Source organism: Armigeres subalbatus, chromosome 1 (assembly GCF_024139115.2).
Source record: "Armigeres subalbatus isolate Guangzhou_Male chromosome 1, GZ_Asu_2, whole genome shotgun sequence".
NCBI lineage: Eukaryota > Metazoa > Arthropoda > Insecta > Diptera > Culicidae > Armigeres > Armigeres subalbatus.
The window spans coordinates 271,086,064-271,105,840 of NC_085139.1; the positions used below are offsets into that span (position 1 = coordinate 271,086,064).

The window sequence follows — 19,777 nt, forward strand, 5'->3', positions numbered from 1 at the left end:
GTTTCGCTTTTTTGGGATTCACGACCTCCTTTCATGAAAGGTCTTCCTTCATGCGAACTTAAGCGAACTTGGTGGTACTGGCTTGGCACTAGCTCCTTTCTGATCGGCTTCCAACCCGACCTGAGCTTAGGAGTTGCACCGGTGACGACCATGCGTCTTCGGAGTTCTGCAGTCTGGCGCTCCGCCAGCTGTTTTTCCTCAGTAAGGAGCCGAATCTTCAATTCGGCCTCCTTCCTGACCTCCGTAGCCTGGCTCACTGCCAACTCCTTCTCCTCAGTAAGTAGGCGGATCTTTCGTTCCGCCTCGTTACTGGCTTCCAGAAGGGACGATGTTGCAGAGGGTCATCACAGACATCTTTAGATCGCTGCTGTATTTCCCGCGGTTATCTAGGAAGGACATGATCACGTCCGAGATGTTTGTGATCAGCTCCATTTTCTGGCCTCCGCCCTCCTGGTGACTGGCCATAGCCTCGTTAATGACCTTGGTCGGAGTGGCGCCATCCATTTTGATCTCGACTGACCTCGACCTCTACCTTACCACGCTCCTCTCTGTTTCCTACACCAGGCGACCTATGGGGCGACCGATTATGGTCACTTCGTCTGGCAGAAGTCCACCTTGTTGTCCGACGCTTCACTTGATTCCATCTAAAAGCGTATAAATTTATGCATGTTACGTCGAGAAATATCCGGAAAAGTGAGGAACATGTGTGTCCAGTTTCCCCTACTTATGCAGTAATTTTTAGTATCACGGTCGTCTCACGTGTGAATCATTCGCAACGTATAGGGATAAGCACATTTTTAATAACTGGGCTTACGTAGTAAAACCAGCAATGAAAGATTTCAGTTTAAGTAGATATTTATCATATGTATATTGAACTTTTTGCCATAAGTTTATCAGTTTTATCATCTTTATCTTTGTTTCTCACAATCTAATAACACATGTAGCTGTCCGATTCCAGGAATCGCTTTACAATTGTTTTGTTTTTCGTTTGTTTTGCTCGTGTTTGCCAATGCAAGTTTTAGTTTTAAAGCCAGTTGTTCTCACTTTCCAAACGTGACATTTTAGACTTCGGCGACGATGATAGCCATCGATCGTTAATGTTAAAGTGTTCTGTGTTTATATACTTTTTTTTCTCGCTAAAACAACTATTATTGTAAGATTTATTAGGTTTATATAATCGTAATAATCCGTTACATATAGTTAATGATTATTAATAATCATTCATAATAGTGTTTGTTAGGCATTTAGCGGGTTTTCTTGCGCTTGAAGGTGCTTATTTCGTCTGTCTTCTCGTAATCACGATGAATTTCTTTCTACTTTTGCTCAAGCTGGTATGTTGTGTGTGTATGTAAGTATGTATGTATGTTCAGTGTAATTTCTTCGTTTTTTGATGAATGTGTGGTGCTCAGATTTGACGCATTCTAACCTCTGTTTGGTTTTTGAATAGATTTGCTTTGTGTTAACGAGTCTATTGATAATCAATCGATTCCTAATATAGAAATAGATACTAGTTTATTTGAGTTTCTTTTTTCCTACCATTGATATATAATTTTTCAAAACCGTAGTAGTTAGTAATATGTTTGTTTTCGCATCGTCCGCCCTGCCTGGCAATGCGCTGCCAACTGTTTGAAATCAAATTCCGAATTTAAACTCCCCACTTGACGTCACTGGCAAGGGCTACTTCGACCATTCTACACGAATGAGTTTGAGTGAGTGAACAATAGTGGGAATGAGAAATAGAGGTAGAAGAATTAGAAGTTTCTCAGGTACAAAAACTATACAGATCGATTCCTAAACGTAAAATTGGACTAAATTTTGAAGGCAATCTACTTTTTTTTCGAACGATTGCTTACGCGGATACTCGTCGACTTTCCTCCATTAATCGGAGGACAAGCGCGATATCTTGCGTGGTGGTCTCCAGGGAGGCAGGTGGGGTATATGGCTTCCGTTTAACTTAACATTTATCTGTTAGCGATAGAAATTCACTTTGTTTAGAAATTTACTACACACTAATTACAACATACCAAATAAATTGAATGACGATAATGATATTTAAACAGCTTTGTTATGAAAGGGCATTCCCTTGCCAGCTTACAAAAATCTAGGGCACTATCGTTACAGGTCAACACAATCTTTTCAAACAGACAATCGAAATTCCAACGATGTTTTTGAATAAATAAGGCAAATTAATCAATAACGTTTAAACGTGGACAGATTTGAATAGGCAGAATTTAACAAAAACGCGAAATTACATTAATAATGATCCGATTCAGTCCCGCATTTCGAGCGGATAACTGTTTGTCGATAACAATATGGATTTCCCAATTTGCACGCCACCAACCGAAATTGAGGGAGGAGGGGCGTTGGGACCGCTAATTGTACATAAACTTAGTGCACGCCTTCTGGCGGGGCCGATTGTGGCCTGCAACTACCTCTAGGCCTACGACCCGGTCGGACAATACACTGAGCCTTAACGGTTACGGTTACTACTCTCCGCTACCAGGTCCGACGGCCACCAGAGTTGCTCCTCCACTTCCAATATGGACTAAATAGACGAAAATACAATTATTGTTGCCGCCGCTGCGGTTATTACTGCTGTGATTGGTGCTACCAAAACGGGACTCGCCGCCGCCACCGGTGAAGAGTTGATAGTAGTAATAGTAGTATAGGTATTGGTGGTGTTGGTACTGCTGCGGCTGTTGGCACAAATGGCCATTCGGGGGTTGCTGTGACTGCGGATGCGACAGCGACTGATCCTGGTGCGTTTGCTGCTGGTGCGACTGGCGGACTATTGCTGCTGCTGCTGCTGCTACTGTTGTAGGACTGAGCAACTAGATGTCGTACAGGTCGTACGAATCGGAATTGTCCGATTCTTCAGTGTCGGAGAAGATGGACGACATGAAGTCGTCTAAAAGATGCCCTCGCTGGTATAGCACTTCGCGGAAGAAATCCTGTGGAAGATGAAGGAAATCAATTAGTGAGAACAAAAGCGAAAAGCCACACCCCTTCCTACTTTCATAAGGCTACTGACCTGCAAGTGACTGATACGCAAGCGACTATCCGCCTGCCGGGACGGTCCACCCACGTCGACCAGCTGACCGTTCGGCAGGGCGTGCTTGTAGAAGCACTTGTTCCCAAACGGACACTTGCCCGTACCTTGCTTGAAGTGCTTGCAGTGGGTCGTGTTACACGCCTTCTTGTAGTCGTTGATCAGCTTTTCCTTCTCCTCACGGCTCTCCACCCACACGATACTGGGGCAGACAAAGTCGGACGAAACGCGACACGTGGGGCAGCCCCTAAAATCATACAATAGAATAAATAATTGCCCTACTTTCTACATTCCAGTAACCCCACTCTTACCGCTTGATCTTATTTTCAAAGTTCTTCGCCTGGCGCCACGTCCGGATGCACTCCAGGCAGAAAATGTGGCTGCAATTGGGCAGGATCCCGAAACGCTGCTCGCGGCTTGGCTTCTCCAGAATCACCTCCAGACAAATGCCGCAGATCTTGTCCTTGGACCGCTGGATCGCAAACGAGTGTTCCATGTCCAACTCGTGCTGTTTGATGCACTCCACATTGTGCAGCCGCTGCTGTTCCTTGTCCAGCGGGTTCAGACAAAACTTGCCGCAGAGTTCACACATCTCGCCGTGGGCATACGGACAGGTATCCAGCATGCAAACGCCACTGTTTTCAAAATACGGACATAGCACCGAATCCACATGGTCCTCAATTATTCCCAAACCGTTGTGGTTGTTGTTCATTGTGACAATTGCGGCGTAGGACATTCCGCCACCAGCTGCTGGGGCATCATCGTCTTCAAATTCTTCGTCACCTTCAGCTTCGTCATCTGCTGCTGCTGCCTCGTCTTCGGCATAATTCGGCAGCGGTTGATGCTCTTCTGCTTCGAAGTCTTGATCTGCCTCTAGTATTTCTTCTGGCACAGCCGACGGTTGCCACTGTTTGAACTTCGGAACAAATTCAGGCGCGTTGATCCATTTCAGTGGATCTATGGAGAAACTACTGGTGCTGGGCCCAGGATCCGCGGCAAACGACGGGCCGGGTTCCGGTTCTTCCGGAGCTGCGACATGTGCATTACGGCAAGCCGATCCGTAGCGACATAAACCCATCTTGAAGAATTTGCAAATTTCTTTGGCTGCCGCCGAGGGCGACCCTACCGTCGACGTGGAGGACAGCGACGACGAAGAAGATGAGGGACCAGCTACCGACAGCGATGAACATGTAACGGCATCCAGTAGGGCCGTGGGGGTGTCCATGATGCCGATTGGGTGGTCTGTAAAAAGAGGGAGAGTGATGGGAATGTTACTTAACGAAATAGAAAAGTTTCTCATGCATTTTCGTTATGGCGTTGGACAACGTCTTACGCGAAGACTTTGCACATTAATAGCGCCTTTATCTTTCGATGAATTTTGGAGATTTATAACATCAATCGACTTGGAAACTCTCCAGCACTTTGTCAATTTTATTGAAACGCAAGATTTTTTACGATAAACTATTGAAAACTTCAATTCTTGTTATACCCACCCAGTAGGATGTTCAAAACCATGCATTCCCAACACGGACATCATAATAATGTAAGTTACGAGACTTTTGGCCCTCCGCTTCATTTTCTCAGGACATGAAAAGACCCGCGTTTCGCGCAGCTCGTACGTTACTTCTGTTAGAGAATGCAAGATGAGTGGACACGGTACGGAGAGCGGACAGAACGATGGCGTCAGTAGCGGTCTCAGAATCGATGACAGTGGTGACGTTCAGTTGGTACTAATTGAACGAATGTGTGCTTCGACAACTTCTCAAATTATGTACTCAAACGATAATAAACACAGAATTTTCATTCAAATATTTATCTTTACTAATATCAGCTAATTGTCAACAGTCCCATTATATATTCTATTTTGCGTTATGTTTTCATGCTGGTAAGGAAAAAGAGTTAAAAATGTAACGGGAAATGCTTCAAACCAAGATACGATTTTCAAATGATTCTTAATCACTGGCGAGTTTTAATCACTTGATATTTTAAAAGTAAGATTGCGGGTTTTGATTTTCTGAAAATTTGTTTTTTTTTTCATCCCTGCTCAGGAGTGTACAAATTGAGCCAAGCAGTCGATATCTCCCGTAAGTGACTTCCCAGCAAAAGCGGCATGAGCAATTGACCGCCTAACATCATGTGGTTCTATTTCCAGAAGATGACAACGTTCCGCGTACGGTGACAGGTTCCTCGAATCACGCCTCCTGAGGAACCGAAGTGCATATCTAACGATTTGTTTTAATACCTTCTATTTGGGCTCCATATGGCAGCATTCGACTCTAGAATTGATTGTACCAGCGAACAGTAGAAGGCTTTTAGGCAACATGGATCACGAAACTTGTCAGCATTTTTGAACATTAAGCGCAGTTGTCGATTGGCTCTGGCGATTATATCATCGTAGTGAACTCGAAAGGTTAGTCCACTGTCCAGGGTAACGCCAAGATCTTTTAGGTGCTGCACTCAGGTGAGACTACGTCCGGAGAGGTTGTAGTCGAAGATGATCGGTATGTTCTTACGGTGGTACGAAATGATGTTGCATTTTTCAACACTTAGGCACAAAAAATTACGCAAACACCGATCTGCGAATGTACGCACCATAGTTGGTAGTTGAAACTCCAAGCAGTCCGTGTCACATTTTATTACTTTCTAAATTTTCGTGGACTCTGCATAAAACAAGCGGCCGCCGGCAGGTAGCAATAACGAGACATGCTGCACAAAATGTTTCCGATTTCGATTCTCAACTCGTACCGAGCGGTTCGTCAGGTAGGATCGGAACGGTTGTACAGAGCTTGATAAAACGCAAAGCCTATCCAAGCATATCCAGTTTAGCGAGAATGCCACCTTCAGGTCCAGCCAGTCTGCCACTCGAAATCCATGCACCGCATCAGGTTTGTTGAGACTAATCGCTGCGGGTAAAATCGCACGAAATCAGTGACTTCTGAACAATGATTTCGAACAGCTTAGTAGAACAGGCGCAAAAAGAGGTGATTCTGCGATAATTCAGAATGTCTCGTTTGTCTCCTTTCTTGTAAACTGGGAACATAATATAAGGGAATTTCCAACGGGTGGGAAATTCGCATTACTGAACCGAGACATTGAACAGCTTAACTAAAGGAGCACTAGTATCAGCGCAATGTTTCAGAACAGAGGAAGGAATGCTGTTAGGGCTGGTAGCGGACGAAAGATTTAATTTTGTTGTTGCAATTATCAATTATTACTATCAATTATGTTATCCGTGATACGAGGAAGTCTAAAATCAAGAACTTCCCGTGGAATTCCAGATAGCGTTGCGCACTTGTATCGTGGGTGCAGTAAATTCTTTGATGTGTTACAATTGATCAATTCAAATTTGATCAACAATGTATCAATGTAGCTTGTCAAACGAATGCTGTAGTGTCCTTTGTTATGAGGAACTTCCAACCCCAGAAACTGTCGCACCGGTCCAAGATTGGCTGCTTCGAACGCATTACGCAACGCTGTGAAGACGATATGTATTTCGCTCTCCTCTTTACATCCCACCAGTAAGTCATCTACATATACTAGAAGAATGACCGTTTTCTCACCGTCATGGCGCAAATACAAGCATGGATCAGATTGACATTGTTTAAAATTTAGGCGAATTAGGGTTTCGTGTAAGGCTTTGTTCCAGCACCGCGCACTCTGTTTTAGCTCATATATCTAGATTGCTTTGAGAATAGGTCGTATGTGCAAAAGAGAGGCTCTCTTTGTTCACGCTCTCTTTCGCTTGTACATAAGCTAGTTTTGCATATTTTGCCACATTTTCACTTCAGAACGCTAGACAAAGCTATAATCTTTAGATATCTGCCAAGAAATCTGAAGTAAACTTTATTATAGATCTGTAATAATCGAAAGAGAATGGAGGCAAAGAGAGACTCTCTTTTGCACATACGACCTATTCTCAAAGCACTCTAGATATGTTCTTTTTGATTCGACAAACAAGACTCTCCTTACTAGTAACTTCATACCCCGGAGGTTGACGCGTATAAACCTCCTTCTTCAACGTTCCGTTTATATATGCGGTCTTGATATCAAAATGGTGTAAGGTCATCCCCAACAAACAATTTAGGTTGAATAAGCTTGTTTTTTAACTGAAGAAGCATATTTTTAATGGAATAAGCCTTTTTTCAGCTCTCAATGCAATGTTCGTTGGGTCTACCTTTTTCCCGCTACTGCCAGAACTGCACGTAATGTTGCAATGCACGTTACTGGAGCAAAAACGTCCAGATAATCGATGCCATACCTTTGGTTGGACCCTTGGGCTACCAAACACGCCATTTTCGATTTTCACAATGTCGTCCATATTTCCTCTTTCTGATGGTTCATCTGAATCACATCCGTGAAAAGACTCCTCTCCTGACCCATCCAATGCATCGTCTCAACCATAAAAGCTGCTTTCACTGCAAAGATCTTGCCTCGACTCAATTGGCTTGCATGGAATATCGATCTCCTGTGCCGAACTCACACTTGCTTCATCAAACTGCTGATGTTCCGAGCCATCGTAGTGTTCGATAAAACGAGCATCCCAGTTAATAGACTGCTCTAGAAAACGGTATCCCTTATTGTCCTCGCTGTATCCGCCGAAAAGTAATTTTATGGCCTTTTGGGCCATCTTAACCCGCTTCACATCCGGAATACGCACGTAGGCTTCACAACCGAATACATGGAAGTGGCCGAATTCTGACTTTCACCCCGTCCAAAGTTGACTCTACGGTGAGTCTTGATGGCACTTGATACGCAGGTACGCTGTTGTCATCACTGCTTCACCCCTGTAGAGTTTCGTCATGTTCGCATCCGCCAGCAAGCAAATAGCCATCTCCTGCAGCGACCTATTTTTTTTCGCTCGGCTACCCCGTTTTGTTGGGGTGAGTACGGGATCGTGAACTGAGCTTTCGTAGAATTCTTGCAATTCGCGGTTTACAAATTTGCCGCCTCCGTCCGATCGAATCACAAGAGGCTTTCTACCGAAAACGTTTTGAACCATACGAACATACTCCTTTATCAAAAAAGAGAAGGTTCCATCACGACTGTGACATTTTTGGACTTGATGAACGCATACAACGCAGTGATAATCGATCGCAAGAGATGATGTTTCCGCCAGGATTATTTATCTGGGTTTCATCATTCTTGAAAAACAGGAGAGTAAAAATGAAAGTTTTGAAAAGGATCGTTAGCAACGGGCAGAGTGTAAAAAATCGAAATTTTTGGTGTAGTCCACCTTTCTTCACTTGTCAGCTCACTTCCAAACACATTCATAGTCGGCTCTGGACTGTCAATATTCGGTTGAATATTAGTCATTGAATATTTATGCACATTTTACAAATTGATTAATTATCAGAAATCTAAACACGTTTCTAATGAATAAAGTAATTTGTCACATGGAACTGAATCTGATTTTCATCCGCGAGGCACTTTCAACGGTAAACATCAACATAAACAATACTAATTATGTTTTTTCCGCACATATTGCGAGAAGATTGAAAAATTCGAACCGGGGTCCGACGGTCGACTGTCGGAAAGCTGTTCCGCAAACGTCAAATCACTTGTTGCACGGTAAAAATTTTTGATTTATTTTTTCGGTGTGAATGTTGATTATTAAAATCAACGAGAATATGCAACTTTAAACGAGTGTTACATGCCGCTATATTTTTTAAACAAGTTTTATGGTACTTTAAAGGTATTTTGTCATATATTTATGTGATTTTGAAACATTTTAGATTTCTCGAATCTTCTTGATATCAACAAATATCAACACTTTACAGTGCAACCACTCGTACAGTGCATGCCATTTTGAAGTTTCCGACACTCAGTCTGCTTCTTCTTCTTTGCTCCGCAAAATTAGAATTTTTCTTTTCTCGCAATAGTAAGCACACTCAGTGACAGTCGAATGAACGAATTGGTGGAGTAGTCGTTTGACTATGTCATTCTATGTTTTGAATATTCATGCGATGTTTGTCAAAATTCGGACCGAAGTTGCTTCATGAAGATGAATATTTTAGGCTCTGGCAACGGGCTTCCACAGGGCGACGTTATGTCCCCATCAGGGATGTTAACGTTAATCATCGATTAACGCCGTTAACGTTAATTTTTCGGAAAATTTAACGTCAACGGCGTTGCGTTGAATGTTTGGAAAATAAACGTTAACGTCAATGAAAAGCGTTGAATCAACGTCAACGCCGACGTTGATTCCATCGTTGATTTTCTCAAGAAGCGATGCATCGTCGGAAGCGTTGTCATGGCCAACGGTTTGATAAACAAGTGAAAATTTCGGGATGCAAATCCAAACCACAGTTGTAGGTACTTTGTCACTAAAAAGGTGCTCGTGGTACGGAAGTGAAATTGCTGGGTACTGCCGACATCGACATAGCAAAAATAGTTCATGTATTTGTACCGGATTATAATTTTGTACATTATGTAAATATTGTGAGGCTGCTTTACTAAGGCTAATGTTAATCAACGGGATTATTAATGCGAAACGTTAACGTTAATCAACGAAATTCGTTTACGTTAACGTTAACCATGGCATTTAGCGAACCATCGAAGTTCGCGGTGAACGTTGAAATTAACGTCAACGATTCAACGGAACGCCGTTAAACGTTGATTAACGTTAACAACCTTGGTCCCCATCTCTGTTCAACATATACACGACAAAGCTACATTACGGTTGGCGAATCACATGTACCGTCGTTCGGGGTGACATTGGGCCTAGGGGGTAAGATTGGGCCAAAAACGAAAAATGTTTCAACTTCTAATATCTCAGAAACTGTTACGAATTTTGATGAAAACTTCAAACGGTTCGAAATTATATTAAAATTCACGTCTAGGAAATCACAAAACAAATTCCAAGGATTAATTGTGCTCGTACCATAATGCTTGGAATTTGAATGTAAAACTATTGATCGAATGAACCCGTATTAAAATAGTGTCAGTAATGCCCCACAAATATATTACATAACATCGATGGATACCTGGTGATCATGTTACGATAATCTGTTTGTTGTTTTGTCGAATTTTATGAATATTTATTCAGCGGTCTTGCTTTTTCGTAGCAACGAGCAATGCATGCTAAAAAGGGGTGAGATTGGGCCAAGCCTTTGGTTGATTTGCCATACATAGTTGGTAAAAGCCGTAATGTAGGCAATTATTTTTATTGAACGATTGAATCGTTGCACCGTCACCGCTGAACTTTATTGTATGTGGCCCCCTGTGAGGGGTGAGAATGGTCAAATTTTAAACAACATATAACTTTGAAGAATTTCTCTCATTTATTATTTTTTCCCCACACAGTGGTAAATTTATTGTTCAAGCTTGTACCTAACTAATTACAACTTGATTCCAATATTAACTACTAGAGCTTTGTAACATTTACTTGGAGCATACCACATTTTGGCCCAATGACACCCCCGTAGACGGTAATATTGGTGCAATTCGCTGATGATTTCGCCCTGATGGTTAGAGCGAAGTCCGTTGAGATGGTAAACCAGAAGATGCAACACCAAGTAAACCATTTTGCACGAAAAGCACACGATCTGAATTTGGACATCAGTCCGGACAAGACTAAAATAGTCTTATTCCACGGAGGAAACAATACGATAAACGTTAGAATCAACAACGTAGAGATAGAGATGGTCAACAGTCACAGATATCTCGGACTACAAATCGATAGATTGAACTCTTTATTAGCTGTAGCAAGTCAAGAGCCATGGAACATTAAAAGCAAATATATAGCGTGCACAGAGATCGCCAAGATTCTAGCGTACCGGAGCCCGATTCACGAACAATTGTTAGACATCGAAGAATACGAGGGGGACGAAGGAAGACTGACGTACATGGAAAAACAATATCTGGAACATGTACATAAATTTAACATCATCAGCCCTATTCGAAGAGTAAAAGAACATCCGGATGTAGAGGATATCGAAATCAACACAAACGTGGGAGCTACTTTCAAAAACAGAATGCTAACCCCAAAATGATGAAACAAGGTGTTAGGAATGCTCAATGGAAAATATAGGTCCAGTATAAATAAAAATCATAAGCGCATCGATGTGGGACGATACTTGCGGGTTGTGAGTCTACATGGAATCTATCAACAAAAGGATATCGTTGAGGCTGGAACACCAAACATCGATAATGACTGCCGAAATGGTAGCGATAAAAGTCGCCACAGTAGAAATATGTCAAGGACAGTTTAAGAACGCGGTAATCCTGACGGATTCATTGTCGTTCTGTATGATGCTGGAGCAAAGCCAAAGGCAACCATAACGAAGCCAGATGACCTACGAGATCATCCAAATGTGTAGGGAATGAAAGGTCGACATTCAGTGGATTCCCAGCCATATCAATATCAAAGGCAATGATTTGGCCGATTCCTTGGCCAAACATTGAGCGCAACACGGAGAACTACTTGAAATCAAATATTGCTGAAAGATGCATATCTACGGCTGCTGCAAAAACTGCAAAAAAAGTCAATAAAGACAGAATTAAAATAAAAACCGTTGTACTACAACTTACCACTGAACAATGTCGAAACAATAATTCTGAACAGACTGCTAACGGGTCACTACTTCAGTAAATACTGGCTCCACAAAATTAACCTCCGAGATAGTTTAAATTGCAAAAAGAGAACACTAATGGTTTGAAGCGATCAGAAGCAATGAATAAAATATAAATAAGTTCCAAATCAAACCAAAAAGAAAACCTGACTATAAAACCAAACACGTAGTAGGGCAACGGCTGAAAAAATTGGCTGTCTCGCCTGCTGAGACCGAAACAACTTTGCTGCATCCGCAGCCATAGGAGTGGGCTGTCAAATCGACGTTAAAGAAGCAGATGAGCTCATGATCAAACGTCACCTGTCTAAACACAACAGAAGATCATGAGCATGAGCATGATTGACCACCCACTGTTGCTACTCCATCGCTACACAGAGAACCAACAGATGAAGTTTGGGACTAACATCATCTTCAATGTGTAAGAACTGGTGATCCAAAATTAAGCAATGCCAGCGCCGGCCGTGTCCGAATGCAGGTCAATTAAGGAATGGGTAGGAAAATGTTGACATGATACTCGCTGATAGAAACCGACGAGTCATCTGCACTTACACGAGAAATCACTGGGATGTTGGATATATGGTCTGATTCTCGCGAACAATCTACATATCATATAAAAACGCACTCTGATCTATTTTCTTACCAACCTAATAGGTACTAGCATTTCTACCACTCTTCAAAGAATTAGCTATGTCTAAAATGCATTTTCTACTAACAAAATTGAAAGCGAGGAAGATAGTTGAGACAAAAGAGATATATTTAAAACAGGCTATGAGAAGGAAGATTTGAAGATAGTCAAAATAGAAGGCAAACAAAGCCAGAATAAATGTATATTGTGATCTAGGGCTGAAATTCTCTCTGAAAGAACTTCCGTTGGTATTCAAACAGAGCTCCATTCGAATTCGGAAAAAAATCCGTTCAAAATTCGGACAGAATTTAATTTGAAGTTAGAATAGAAAAATCCATTTAAATTTTCATAAGAGCTCCGTTCGAAATTCAGACACAACTCCAATTGGAATTCGAACAGTATCGCATTCGAAATACGAACAGAAATCTATTAGAATTAAGAAAAAAAAACATTCAGAATTCAAACAGAAGTAAATTCGGAATTCAAAAAGAATTTCATTCGCAATGCGTAAGGAATTCCATTCGGAATCCGAACCGGATTCCATTCCGATTTCAAAAAAATTCTATTCGAATTTCGAAATTCGGACATAATTCCATACGAAAATCGAATAGAATCCCATTCGGAATTCAAACAGAACTCTATACGGAATTTGAATAGAATTTAATTTGACAATCGAAACGATTTTTTTTAAACTCATACAGAATACCATTCACAAATATTAAAGAGAACTCCATTCGGAAATCGACAGAATTCCGTTCGGAACAGAACTCCATTTGGGAAACCAAATGAATTACATTCTGCATTCAAACATAATTTCATTTAACAATCGAAAAGAATTTGATTCGGAGTTCGAACAGAATTACAATCAAAGATATGAAACAGAATTACATTCGCAATCCGAACAAAAATCGTTTCGTTGCGTCTTACATTGCAATGATAAAATTTAAACTAATAACTGTTGAGATTACGTTCAACACATTCTGGCTACAAATATTCGACAAACTTGTTGCGAAAAATATATCTTGCACATGACACATAAACCACGCGATGAGCCTTTCGTATGTATACGAACATTACGATTATTACCGATCGGTTCAACTTTATACAGCCGAAGATCGAAAGCGTAGATAAGTATAAAACAAATAATTTCTCGCGCTTAGTTTCATAGGGGCGTAACTGTATTGATCGATTTCTCTTCGTCGATGTTTTCTTTTTATTATTGTACCGATTTGCGCTAGTTCGTCGATGATTTAATGGTTTGGCGTGATAAAGGATGATTGAATCTTGCACCAGAATCAATAAACACGGCTGTAGCTTTTGAAACAATTGGGTTATTAACAAAATATTAAATCGATTAAGAGAAATCGATCAATACAGTTACGCCCCTATGAAACTAAGCGCGAGATTTTTACAATGGCATGATTATTAATTCAATCTAATGTACTAATTGTAAAAGCAAATCGTAAAGCGATCACGCATAATGCAATCAATATAAATACAACTTCAATAAAAACTGAACCACAACGTGATGTGCAGAAAGCAGTGAACAACAATAAGTTTTTGAATATGTAGATTTGTAGAAGACAAATCAGTAGGGTCTAGAATTTTGTCATTTGAAATTAATGAAAATTGTACTTAACAGACTCGGTGTTCCTGTCATGATCTTGATAGTCGATGATCACTACTTTCACATGCTTGTATCCTGCACACGAAGCTGTTTAAATTAAGGGGAAACTGCTTATCCCCTTTCTTCAGAGAGGGAGCTGCCATTACAGAGCCCGAAAAGTTACTCGAGGTTGATCGTCCAGTTTTGTTCTGCCATCAACGATTTAAAGAACTGTCCGTTACACTGCTCTCGATGTCACTCCAAATTTTTGAAAATTTATTCACTGGTTTTGACAACTTTTTATCGGTTATATATTTTTCACGCCCGTCTTCTACCAAGGCATACTCCGATCTCCCTGTCTAAACACAAGAGAAGAGAAGAAGAAGTACCCGTCTAGCAAACTTGCTTTCACCGATGCGACAGTCCAATCTGCATCCGCCAGAGATTGCAGACTTTGCAAGAGTACGACGCGGAACACCTTGGAATATCATCGTAATCTGTAGCGGCACATCCAAATCCTGACCAGCCACTGCCAACTTATCAAACAGTTCTTCCATAGAATTAAAATGATCTTCCATGCTTTCACTTCGCACCGCAAAGCAAACTCAAATAATGCACGATAGTCGACGCCGTGGCTTTCATTGAGCGCGCTCCACATTGCCTTAGCACTTGTTGCATTTTTAACTTAATTTGAACTGGCTCTCTTCAAGGAACAGTCCAATGTTTGCTCGAGCCTTTCGATCCTTATTCCGCCACTCATCCGCCTCTTTGTCCGAATCCCGCTACGATGCATTCACCACATCCCACAAGCCTTCTTTTTACAACAACCACTCAATGCGTTGTTTCCACAACACCCAATTATGTTGGTTCAACTTCGAGAAGGTATTCTTCGCAGCCTCCGCCATTCTGTTCGAACCCGATCACGTGGAAGAAGCTTGTCGAAAAAATGCTCTCTCTTTAACGACTATCGTTACACACGATTTTTTAATTTGCTCACCTTTCCACTTTTCACTAGCTGGGCCCATAACCTGTGATGGAATTACGACCAACAGGGATGCAAAACTATCAGCGAAAATACTACGGAAAAGAGAAAACTAGCAGAAATGAACAGTCACGACGGTTAAACGATTTACAATGATATGGAAAGGCTTCTATACAAAAATTCTACATGCCTGCCGTATCCTAACGGAACTATCAAATCTATACTTTTGCCTCTAATTCTATCATGCACATTAGAGTGGGGCGTCATGGTCATTTTTTCAAATCAATGGTTTTTCGAAGCCATTCTGGGTCCTGAACAACTGTGCAGAATTTGGGACCGATTGGTTGCTTCCTCGCTTTCCGCATCGCGTTTGAAGTTTGTATGGAAATTAGTATGGGAGAACGTATATTTTTGCATTTCTACTACTAGAGGTTTCAGTTCATCGTAAACCAAGTGGCACATTGCGTTAAAGTATAACCCAAAGGATGCCGAAAAACTTTGCTGAAGAAGGCACGTTGCTGGAACGTCCACGAAAAGAGTTATAACGCTTCGAACATTGAGTGTTCAAACCATATGCAAAAATCGTTTATTCTGCCAGCACTGCTGTACTCCGTAGACCAATAATTTAACTAAGTCTTATTTCAAAATAATTGATCTTATAGGGCTTTAGAGCTAATGGGAGCTATTTGGAATTGTTTCACAAAGAAAAAAATCCGACAAGAAGGAAGATGGGTTTTGCCCTTCGATAACCATAGGTTGTCCGGTAGTGCTGGCAGAAACATTGATTTCTTGCATATGGTTTGAACAATCAATTTTCGAAACGTAATAACATTTTTCGTAGACCTTCCAGCTACGTACCTTCTTTGGCAAAGTCTTTCGGCATCTTCCAGGCTATATGCTAACGTATTGAGTCACGTGATTGATGATAAATTGAAGCCGCTAAGAGCAAAAATGTAAAATAGTACGTTTTCCCATACTAATCTCCATGTAAATTTAAAACGCGATGCGGCATGCGAGGTTGCAACCAATCGAGCCCATATTTTGCACAGTTGATTGGGGTCCCAAAACGATTCAGAAAAACCTTGATCTCACTTGATCGGACGAAGTTTGCGTTTTTCCATACAACTGCGCCCCACTCTAATGCACATACGGCTAAGTTTGGAAGACGATATTAGCATTTCCTATTTCCAGATAATTGTAAATCGTTTAACTTAACGTAGAAGTAATACACTCATATCATTAATAAGTAAATGGAAACATGCATTATCATTTTCCCATAGTATTTCGCCTGCGTGCTCTACGCATTTGACGGGAATAAGGCGAAAGAGTAGATGAATCCTTCTTTAAAACCAATTGCTCGGAATGAGGCGAAGCGTAAATGGACGCTTCTAGGCAAGCGCACGTTTTCTCAAACTGAGATGAAATGGCTTTTTAAGCATGCGTTTGTTGTTCTTCTATTGTAGATTCTATTTCTGTTTGAGAGAGAATTTCGCTTATACTTATACCAATCAGATAAAAGCGACCATTCAATCTATTCGGTTTCAACGGCGTGAATGGAACTAGGCCCATTTTTACATTGATTGAAATATGCTACTGCAATTACTAATACAGAAACATAAATTTTTGAAAGTTATTCCTTCTGATTCTTCGTCTACATATTTAGCTATATATGTGGACAAAGAATCAAAATAAATAAATTTTGGCTCTTACACCCTTTTCAAATGTTGGTATAGAATTGTGGGATATGATGCATTCTGAGGAATGGTTTTCGGGGTACTGGTGTTCTGAGGAACGTTTTTCTGGGGAATGATTTTCTGATGTATGGTTTTTTAAGGAATGTTACAGAATCGTTTGGAAAACTTTCAGTCAAACTGTTCTTATTGAATGCCTTATGCTGCGATATCTTCCAAGTGATTTTCCTATAGTTACGGCCCCAGTCAACTACAACGGGAAATCAGACTTTTCTGTTGTAGTTGACTGGGCTCCTAACGATAGGAAAATCACTTGAAGATATTGCAGCACAAGGACCAACGGTCGTCTTCGATGGTAACCAGAGTTGCATACATTTAATGGAAAGCGACAATATCCTAAGACGGAGCAAGCATATTGTTACCAAATTTGTCTTCATAGATGACCTGTATGGAAAGCTATAATCAAACGGATTCGTTGCCAACTGGTGTGCTGATCTTCGGAGAGATCGCTTTAGAAGAGTTACGGTTCGAGATCGAATTGCGTCCAAATCTATCCAACGAACTGAATGAAAGTAACGAAAAATTCTGGCCAGTAGTGCTTCAATAATCGGCATTTTTGAAAATCCAGAAATTCTCGTCTTACAAATATTCAGAACTTTCGTAACAGCAGCACACACATAATTATAGGCAACTCTCAATTAAGAGATAATCGTGCGCTATAAATACACCAAGGTCGCTTGTTATGCGATTGGATTTCATTTATTTCTTGGTTTAACCACGTTTAACTAAACTGTCACTAACTAAACCACATGATTTTTCTTTTATTTTTGGTAAATTTTTTTCGTTAGATTAATCCATTGGATCATACAAACCGAAAGCCACAATCGAGAAAAAACGAACCGCGTGAAAAATGACCTTGGTGTATGTCGCACTAATTAATTTTCTGATATATTTACTACAATGATCCTTTCAAACACTTTTCCAAGCAACGCATCCATATACATATCAGTATTCCAATGAATCTTAATGAACCCTACAGCCTACAGCAGAGCAGAGAACCATAAAGGTTTACAACTATGTTGATACGTGACAAATCACGGAACCTCCGTTTCATGTTCAATCCAAATCACAACAATAAATGACTAATGGGCAATGTCTATCTGCACTTACAAACCGAATAAACTCACAAATGGTATTACACAATGAACGAAGACCACTTCATCACCAAATCTAGCACGCAGAAATCTCAAGGAATACGTATTCGAATGAATTACGCCACCCACACCCCTCTATCAACCAGGTGCTGCTATTTCTCTTATGACCTTTTTTTTCTCTGTAAGCCTACCGACGAGGTACAGCTGTTCGGTCATCATCACATTATCCAAACAAATTGCAATAACTGCTACGATCCTATACCTCCTCGCCCCTTGAATTCCAGCTGCTGTGCTTTTGCAAACCAAAGACACGAAGTATAAACAAAAATATGCTCGAAGGGGATCGATATTGGGGTGTTTTTCCTTTTCACATCGCTCGAATTTGAATAAGTTTGCATTCGGGGGTTTCCTGCAGAGTTACAAAATATGTCTAGCACTTCCAAAAATTAAAATTACCCGATTTAGAGCAGCACAGCCACACCACCTCAGCCACAAATGGACAGACAATATAAACAATGTTATGTGTTTGTCAAAATGTCGATTTTTTGCTCACCTTATTGCTTTCTTTCTGTGTTCACCTTACCTAGTTTTGACTGCGAGGCTAATCCCCTCCCGTGAGAGTGCAAAGCACTTGCAGGGCTGGGGACGACCACGGCTTTCGGAAACGATTGAAGCAGCTGGAATTGCAGAAGCATCCAAGCGGTACACGAAGTTACCAAAAGTTTCTTTAAAAGTGCGTTTTTAGCTATATCAACTTGACTGAGACGATTAGGCGAAAATCGTACTTTTAAAGGAACTTTTGATTACTTGGGTATGCACCCGCGGGAAATGATTAGCGTTAAAGCTATCGACAAAACCATTTTCAAGCCATGCTGCCGTGAAAGAAGTTGTGATCATTAAAGTCAACGAAATGTGGTACATTCCTCAATTTCTGTGAAAAATATTTTCGTCGACAAGATTGAGGAATTTTTATGATCAATGGAAATCACACGAATGACTTATACAAGCATTTTCATCAACGACTTCACTGAACCTGGCAGTGACGGGATGATAAACGTGCAAAAAAGTTACTCAATAACAGCCCTGTTTCCATCACAGGGCAACCTGTCGCTGGGTGCACCCCCTTAACTAAAATACCGAATTATAGCTCAATTCGGAACGCTACTTACCGGAAACAAGCTGCAAACTCGAATCGATAGATGGTTTCGGTTGTTGACGGTAGATATTCCTATAATATCACTCGGTGAATCCGTGAAAATCCGCTCAAAAATACACTTTCCACCTTCAAACCCGAGCACTGTTATTGCAGCAGTCTGACTGGCCACCACCGTGTCTGTCAAAAAGCAATGTTCTACGTAACCAACACAAACCAACACTTCACTTTTCTTCGTGCACCATCAGCGACGTCCGAAAACTACGACGAAAATTCCGTCACACACTCCGCACACGAACCGAAACTGATGCTGCTGGTGGTTCTCTGAACGGCGGCACACACATTCGCGGGATTTAATTTTTAATCAATCTATCCGCGTAATCGCGCACACACGCGGACAGATATACAGCGGAAAAGTGCAGCGACGGCAGCGACAGTTCGCGATGCAAAAACAGTTGTATTTTATCTCGGTCCGTCGGAGTGAAAACAAAAGAAACTAACGGGAAGGAAACTGTCAAACAGCGGTTCGTTCGTAACGGGAACTGCTCGAAAAGACTCAAGAGTGGCAAGGGACTTTAGGGTATGATGGGACACAGTAAATTTGAATGCATGTATTTAAAATTAAATATTCAAATTTGGATTTGTTCTGTCGACGTTTAAATAAAAACCATTAACGGTTGTAGCACACTTTGATCGTACTTGCGCTACAATTTTCGTTTGTTTTTGTTGATAGGTGGGTTTTCGCTTGAGATTGCGTTACCATTAATTCATTTATTTAGTTAACATCTAAACAGATAACACTGAATCAACAATTTGACGCCACAATGCACGGTTCGAGGCCGCATCTCTCCATCCTCGGATACGCCCCACGCTCGCCAAGTCGTTTTGCACCTGGTCTGCCCATCTCGCTCGCTGCGCTCCACGCCGTCTCGTACCTTTTTTTTTTT

At 41.1% G+C, this 19,777-nt stretch overlaps 1 protein-coding gene across 2 annotated transcripts; it reads right to left on the reverse strand.

The window, feature by feature from the left end:
• Positions 1–843: 843 nt before the first annotated feature.
• Positions 844–19,307, reverse strand: LOC134207573 (probable E3 ubiquitin-protein ligase makorin-1). 2 transcript variants are annotated; one of them, XM_062683280.1, is made up of 4 exons: positions 18,847–19,307; positions 3,361–4,291; positions 3,032–3,296; positions 844–2,951 (listed from the first exon to the last, which is right to left on the reverse strand). In XM_062683280.1, exons 2-4 carry the CDS (start codon positions 4,272–4,274, stop codon positions 2,832–2,834), a joined length of 1,299 nt encoding a protein of 432 aa, XP_062539264.1. In that variant the 5' UTR covers positions 4,275–4,291; positions 18,847–19,307; the 3' UTR covers positions 844–2,831. The 2 variants fall into 2 exon arrangements, with proteins under 2 accessions (XP_062539264.1, XP_062539265.1); XM_062683281.1 differs by lacking the exon at positions 18,847–19,307 and adding an exon at positions 18,134–18,232.
• Between the last annotated feature and the right edge of the window lie 470 nt (positions 19,308–19,777).

Excerpts from the sequence above, each read along its gene's own strand:
- LOC134207573 (XM_062683280.1), bottom strand. The coding sequence starts at position 4,274 with ATGGACACCCCCACGGCCCTACTGGATGCCGTTACATGTTCATCGCTG. Across the intron at positions 3,297-3,360 it reads TTTGAAAATAAGATCAAGCG|GGGCTGCCCCACGTGTCGCG; the intron begins GTAAGAGTGGGG and ends GTATGATTTTAG. Across the intron at positions 2,952-3,031 it reads TGCGTATCAGTCACTTGCAG|GATTTCTTCCGCGAAGTGCT; the intron begins GTCAGTAGCCTT and ends CATCTTCCACAG.